General features: G+C 29.9%; 1 protein-coding gene across 18 annotated transcripts in view; it reads left to right on the forward strand.

Moving 5' to 3' along the window:
• The window catches only part of LOC106468903 (calcium-dependent secretion activator-like), a 118,396-nt gene extending 111,837 nt beyond the window's left edge, over nucleotides 1-6,559 (forward strand). For all 18 annotated transcript variants that reach the window (XM_022397273.1, XM_022397274.1, XM_022397275.1 and 15 more), the window contains one exon: nucleotides 4,160-6,559. In XM_022397273.1, coding sequence (XP_022252981.1) covers nucleotides 4,160-4,352 — 193 coding nt within the window. In that variant the 3' untranslated portion in view covers nucleotides 4,353-6,559. The remainder of the gene's footprint in view (nucleotides 1-4,159) is intronic.
• Nucleotides 6,560-7,665: the final 1,106 nt, after the last annotated feature.

Raw genomic sequence — 7,665 nt, forward strand, 5'->3', positions numbered from 1 at the left:
AAATATACATATATATATATTTCTTGACAAAATAACTAAGCAAATGACATCAGGGCCTTATAAACCTATTTTACTGTAGCTTTCAAATACTGATGGGAAAGATTATGTCTTTAATAAGAAAATTAATTTTCTAATTACCAGCTAAATTTCTGTATTTTGGTGCGAAGAAACAAACAAAAAAATAAATAAAAAAAGAAGGAAGAAACTCAATCAAAATTGGAGAAGCTATATCTCAGGGATTGCCTTAAAATTTGGCATATGAAGTAATAGTCCAGTAGAGCAAATCCACGGAATATATGGGATAATTTAGAACACCACAGTCCAAGATACAGGTGGTAAATCGCTAAACTAGACTGATCTAACTAGATGTGTGGCTTGGCATACTGGGGAGTTATGACGAACATATGATTGAATAAATTCCTAAGCAAGGCTATTTCTCGGTCATAATACTCTGCGACAGACTGATAAGTTTGTCAAGATCACATTATGTTGCTGTTAATACAGAGAAGGCAGTCTAAAGAAATAGTATGTATTTGTTTGCCATAAAACAATTATCACTTGCCATCCTTTTTGTCTGATTGTAAATGTGTTTTTGTTTCAAAATAAGACTACTGTACCTAGTCTCCTTTCTTACGACCAGGTTTGACGCATTCATATGCTGAAAACAAATTCTTAGAATCCCCAATTCCTACAATCTTTATAAGCTTACCTCTTATCAAATTTTACCCCCAGTAAAAAAAAAAAACACAGTTGAAGTTTACATGAAATTCTACTCAGCCTAGATGGAGGAAAATGTAAAATATCTACCAATGAACTTTTATTATTACTAGACTTAATCAAAGACTGATATTTTTAATTTTTACATAAAAACTTCACACTTTGTTTGTGGGAACTTAAACTTATATAACAGTTTGATAATTTTTATTTCTGAGGGTTAGGAACCAAATGAATCTGTTAGGTAAAATGAGCCAAGAAAAAATACATACATCATCTAGCTGGTAATTAGAAAATTAATTTTCTTATTAAAGACATAATCTTTCCCATCAGTATTTGAAAGCTACAGTAAAATAGGTTTATAAGGCCCTGATGTCATTTGCTTAGTTATTTTGTCAAGAAATATATATATATGTATATTTCTGTTCTGTATTCTTGAAAAGAAGGCACATTCTTGCTGCAACTGTTTTATGAAGAAATTCAATATTTCAAGAAAATTTCTACTGATCAAAATGTAAAATATATCTTGGGTAGTTAAATGTAAATACTAAGTTGCAGAATTTTGTGTGCATGTGAGAAAGTACAATTATTTCTTTATATCTAAGACATTCGTTTTACAATTCTTGATTTCATCATGACTGCCAACTATTTAAACTAACTATAATGTATTTAATGGGTAATGCTTTTAGATTGCGGTATTTTGACAAAAAAGTAAATGGCACTACAGTTAGATTGAAAGGTGTAATTTGTAACAAACTACAATTGTATGTATTATTATTATCATCTGTATATTTTTTCTGCCAGTTTTATTTGTATTTTTCTATCTTTTATATACTACAATGGTAACTTAAAACCCATTTAGCAAGATAGCTTATAATAAACACATTTTTCACTGGGAGAACTTGCAAAGTAGGTACAATAGAATTTGAAGTGCTTTATTCCGATCTTCCTTTGTTTCATGTAGTTTTTGCTGTTAAAAGTTGATTAATGTGTAGTATGTAACATTTGTCTTCACATGCATACATTTATATTCAGTATTATTTCATGGTAATTTGTGTTCTTAGCTACAGTGGAGGTCAGACAAATAATACATTAAATTGGCCATTATTAATAATAATTAACATATTGCATTTCACAGAACTTTTATTGTGTAATGATTCAACTTTTGTACTCTTTCTTTGATATATTTATTCAAAATTATGATGTACATTAGCAACTAAGTTAGATTCAGATTTTAAGATGCTTGCATATAAGAACGTTGTTGGTTAGTTATAATTTTTAAGGTATCTGAAGATTACTAAAATGTTTCAAAAACTAGGTCAACCTCCCTATACTTGAAAGCCTCTGTTTGTATTTGAAATGAATTATTGTTTTTCATGTATTAAAAATTAACCATAAGGTTAGGGAAATGTGGCTTCATAACCAAATTTTTTGTTTTGCTTTTTTATATTAATTAACTTTTTGATTTATAATATTTAAGAATAAAAGAATCATTAAAGAAAAAAAATTTTCTTCTTTCATTCTTTTCTGTACATTTCCAGATATACATATTCATACTAAGTCTAGTTACCTGGGCCCTAGTGGATATCAGATAAATCAGTTGGTCCTTTCATACCTTTTCAATTTCTAGAGTTGTTTGAAGTGTACTGGTTTATCAGAAATTTCTGGAAAATTAATGGAGATAAATATATCGACAGTAGTACTTTAGAAAAAATTTCCTCTCAAAAAATGCAGTCACAAACCTTGTGTTAAATCTTACTATTCAACCTGTTGAAAAATTAGTTTTGTCTGTTAATTTATATCATAAGCAAGCATAAGGCTTAGAATTCTGTTGAAATACTGAAAAAATAAAAATATTTACAAAAATTAAATATGCTCTTAGTTCTGTAGTGGACATGTTTATGTTTTTTTTTACCATATAGTATGTGAACCTATCTGTGTGATGACTAATTGTTGAAATAATGTAATTATTTTTATTCAGCTGTGTTCCTATAATGTCTGCCTGTTAATTAACAGTGATACAGATAGATATAAATGGAGTCAGGTAATAAGAAATACTTTCTTGTCTATTATCATATTTATCCTTTTCATGATGCAATACTTTGAACATGTGCCATGATTTTTTACATTTACCTCTTTGATTTTTTGCCTGACCACCTGTCATATACGCCTTCAGGTTAATAGCATGTCACACACACACATATATATATATATATATATCAGATATAAAGAATGTAGCTGATTTCTCTTAGAAACATGTAAATAATTATAATGTAAGGATTACAATGTTTTCATTTTGGGTGATGACTTTATATGCAAATAAGTGATTTTCTTTAAACTACATTAGTTCTGTGTACCAAAATTTTGAGCATTCTACAAATAAAATATTGTGTGTGTTAAAAATTAGTACTGGCTCTATTATTTACATGTAACTTGTGTTACTGATTCTTTTGACTTCCCCCTGTTGGCTCAGCAGTGAGCTTGAGATCTTATAATGCTAAAATTCAGGGTTTGATGCCTGTCTGAGGATTTATAGATAAGACCTCAGTTTCCATGGTGGGAACAGCACAGGTAGCCCGTTGTGTATCTTTGTGCCAAACACAAACAACAAAGATAGTGATTTATTTGAAATTTTCACGATTATTATGTTATATATATTTGAAATAAATCATTTTAAAAAGCTACAGTCGCATTTGAAAGATTTTTATTGAACAAAAATTCAATTTGATACTTTAAAAATTAGTATATATTGTTCTAAACACAAAAGAGCTCAAAACATCAAAATAAGAAAATACCATAAATCAGAAAAAGGTTTACTGTTATTTAGTTTGGTTCAAAACCTACAAAATCTTCATTGCTTTCACTGTAATTTATTTTTTTATTATGTTTTTAAAAGAAAAAAAAACTACTATTGTTATAAATAACACATTCAACTATGCATGCCTATTTAAATATATTTACACGTGGCTTGTGTATATCAGATATATACACATATATTATTCATACCTTCGGTGTATAGAATGCAAGCAGATTTTGACATCAAATTTTGGGCTAAAAAAGTGCGTCTTATACACCAAAAAATATGGTAATCCCTGAAATGAACTGCAGAGCTGTCAACTGAAAAACTTGTCTTTTTTTACTTATTGAGATGTTAATAAATTTGTCAAGCCCACCAGAGAAGCTCCTCTCATCCCAAATTTTTTTCAAGGTAGTTATATAATCACTAGTACATGCCTGATGGACATGTTTATAACCAATAGAAAGAGGATGAAGATCAATTAATTTAAGTATATTTAAAGAAAATATACATTATTGAGTTCTTTTTTTTTTATTGTTCTACAAAGAGACTCATGTTTTTTTAAAATTTGACATAAGTATTTTAACTAGGAACCATTGAAAAAATATAAATTGTTGTTTAGTAAATTTATTTCTGAATGCATGTTAGGGACTACCCTGAAACTGGAATTGAGGATGATACGGGTCGTCCAAAAGTAATGATTCGAGAAGCAGAGGGAGCAGAAGGATATGTCAGTCGTATTCAGAATGTCACACAAAATGTGATGGGACGTGTCTCAACCTTTAGCAGAGGTATTGGAGGATTTGCTAACAAAATATCTGGAGGTTTCCTTAATTTCTAAACTTCAGACCTACAGTGTCTGTGATAATCTCTGTTTTGTATGCGTGTAGGCTGGCAAGTAACTAAATGTTCTTAAAATGTGACCATCAAGTGTGAATATGGGAGTGGAAAAGCAGGTATTTAATCTCTGAAAATGTTTTAAGGAAGAGACAAGTAAGAATTTGTGCTTATGAAAGAAATGTGCGATCATGAGGAGAAAAGTACAAGTTAGACTTAAAAGTGTCTTTAGCAGTATTTATATTAATTTAGACGTACAGAAGATGTGATTAGAAAATTAAAGGATTGTTATTGCTGTCTCAGAAGCAGAAAAGATAGTTGTTTATCACGATTGTTTAGAATGAAAATGGGGAGTCCAAACTTACCATCCATGAAAAGTAGATAGGTGCATTTTTACTTAGGTCAATCTGTTGAGTGAAGACTGGATAATGAAGAAAGATTTTCTATCTTGAAAACTAAAATATATATATACATATATAAGCACAAGAATAACTGAGTGGTGGTATAACTAGAACAAGGTAAACAAATATTAGGTTTAGGAAAATGTCATTTCCTAGCATTAAGTGGCTTAAAACTATGCATAAACGAGTAAGTGAGGATAGTTTTGGGCCCAGCTGAGCTTAAGCTTCGGTTTGTAATTCTGGATGATTATGCTTTGGTATAGACTTTTTTCATTTGCAAGCTGCGACTTTTTTTACTTTCTTATTTTCAACTCTTTGCTTGCATGTTATAATACCCTCAAAATCAGTGGAGAAAATATAGCTGTACTGTTTTCTTTATGTAGATGTGTAATTTTGAGACTTGTATGAATAAAGATGTTTGTATTAACTAATGGTTATAAGAGAGAATCCTAAGTTATGTAGGTTAACTTTCAGAGTTACATGACTGGAGATATAAGAACTGGGGATTTATGCATAGTTCTGACAAAGAAATGGAAATGCATTGAAGAATATACATAATGAATTAAGGTCACTTGGAAATAATTATAACTCCCTTTGATTAGTCATTCTTGTATTTTGAGTAGTCATATATTTCATGGTTTACCTGTGGGTATTTACATTTTTAAGGTTGTTCAATGATTTTTTATTTGCTATATTCATCAGATGTTTTAAGTACCTTGTTGATATCTTCACTCTACTATATAACATAATACAAATTATATAATCATGTAAATCATGAAATTGTTTTTTCGTCTTAATTGATCTAATTCTGTCATTAATTGTAAGTGGAAATAAATGTAAACTAATTGTGACATATATGGAGTGTAATAATTTGTATAAGCACTCTATAATAATGATGATGATCTTCAAGTGTTGGTGAAGATATACGTAGAAATACTTTTGGTAGTGGACAGCAGAGTCACCATTCCAGTGTCGAGTTGAGCAGATGTTGATAGAGGTCCCAAAAACAACGAATTCCCATTTCTAAATAGTTATAAATGTTGTTAGTTAAAGGGATATGCTCATATAGGCACATCAGTGTGGTGTGAATTGTTTAGTAGATTTTCAGCTCTTAAAGGCTTTTTTCCTTAAATATCAATATAAGAATGTTTGTTTTGTGTACATGCATGTATCCATATTCCTAATCAATTTTAATTTCTACTTTGTTGGTGGTTGTTGTGTAAATTTCAAGGAAGTTTTAATATTGTGTGTGTGTAGTTTCAAATCAGTATTATTGGTTAAACAGTTTTCTGTTTGAAAATGTTAGTGGTTAAATTTCACTAGTTTAAACTGAAATGTTTATGTGAAACCTATAGTTACTATTTGCAAAATAAATTCCAGACTAAAGCATGTATAGTCCCTAGAAAATCAAATTTTAATATCAGATCTAGTCAATCCTTGAAAATCAAATGTGTTCAAAAACCTAAAAGTTGTATAGTCATTTGAAAACCAGATTCTCAGATCTTTCTAGTCACTCTTTGAAAATCAAATGTGTTCAAAAACCTAAAAGCTATATATTTATTAGAAAATCAGATTGTTAGTGTATATCAAGTTTTTAGATGCCTTTTATGCTTTTATAAAAATTAGTGTGTGCAAAAATCCAGAATTTTGTTTCTCATTTTCAAATTGTGAAAAATAATTTATAAAGGTTTGTGAATCTTGTGGTTAGTGTGTAGAACTTAATGGCAAAGTTCTGAAGCATTTTAAAGACTTGTCAAGTTACTTGATGGTGAATATGTTCAATAAAATACTTCTCTTTTAGTGTAAAAACATTTCATTAATTCAATTTTCTGCACACTTGTCAGTTTCATGTTGGTTGAATGAGCTGCACTGCTATCAACAGGCAAATTTACACCCATAGGAAATATGTAAATTAAACCATAGTGGGGCCTATCATGGTATCATGTGACAACTGTGATACTTGCTTATGCATAATAACCTTAACAACCATGTGCAATTTCACCTTCCTATGCCATTCTATTTGTGAGATACAACAGCCTAAGTGGCAAAACTCTCCTTATAATCATCCTGTACATTCGGCAACATAGTCTGTGTATTCTAAAAAAAAAAGTGTGTTCTGTATATGCAGAAACATAGTTTATATGTTCCAAAAGAAGATTTTTACACACAGTAATATAATTAATGTATTCCAGAAGAGAAGTGTTTTACACTCAGGAACATAATTTATATAATTCAAAAAACAACAAAAAAGAGTACTTTCTTTATATGAGGAACATAGTTATTGTTCTCTATAAGAAGAATTTTGTTACATTCAGGATTATATTTTGTTATATTTAAGAAATGGAAATAGTTTAACACATCAAGCAAGGCTCTGTCACTATTCTAGCTCAGTATACAAAGAGGATTCTGTACCGAAGAATTATAAGAATGTGAAATTAATGTGAAACTACCTAAACAAATAGAAAGTAGGCTTAATGTATGATAGGCCTATTTTGCTCTCATTCATACATTGTGTGAGTTCCATAAACCACTAATACGAAGGCTTTTAAAAAAATAAAATCAGCTTTCCATGGAAAATAGCATGGAATTTAAAAGTGGTTAGAAGAAAGATGGTTACTACTACTGTTTAAATATGAGGGAGACAATCATCCTATTAATGAAAAAGTGAAAGGCACCATATTTTTTGGAATATTAGACACACTCTTATTTTGAAGACAAAGTTTTGGGGGATTCCAATCCTGAGGCAGCTCTCAGAGAGTGCATAACATTTGCGTTGTTCCATTGTTACTATGTGAAAATTCATAAAAACATTTGAGAATACTGGTTGCACTTGTGATAAGCCACATGGAGTAGACCACTAACGCCTACTGAAACTATCACTGAGGTCAGCTATGCTGTAGTAGAACAAGCCAGCAC

This window comes from Limulus polyphemus, unplaced genomic scaffold (genome assembly GCF_000517525.1).
Source record: "Limulus polyphemus unplaced genomic scaffold, Limulus_polyphemus-2.1.2 Scaffold3210, whole genome shotgun sequence".
NCBI classification, from domain to species: Eukaryota; Metazoa; Arthropoda; class Merostomata; order Xiphosura; family Limulidae; genus Limulus; species Limulus polyphemus.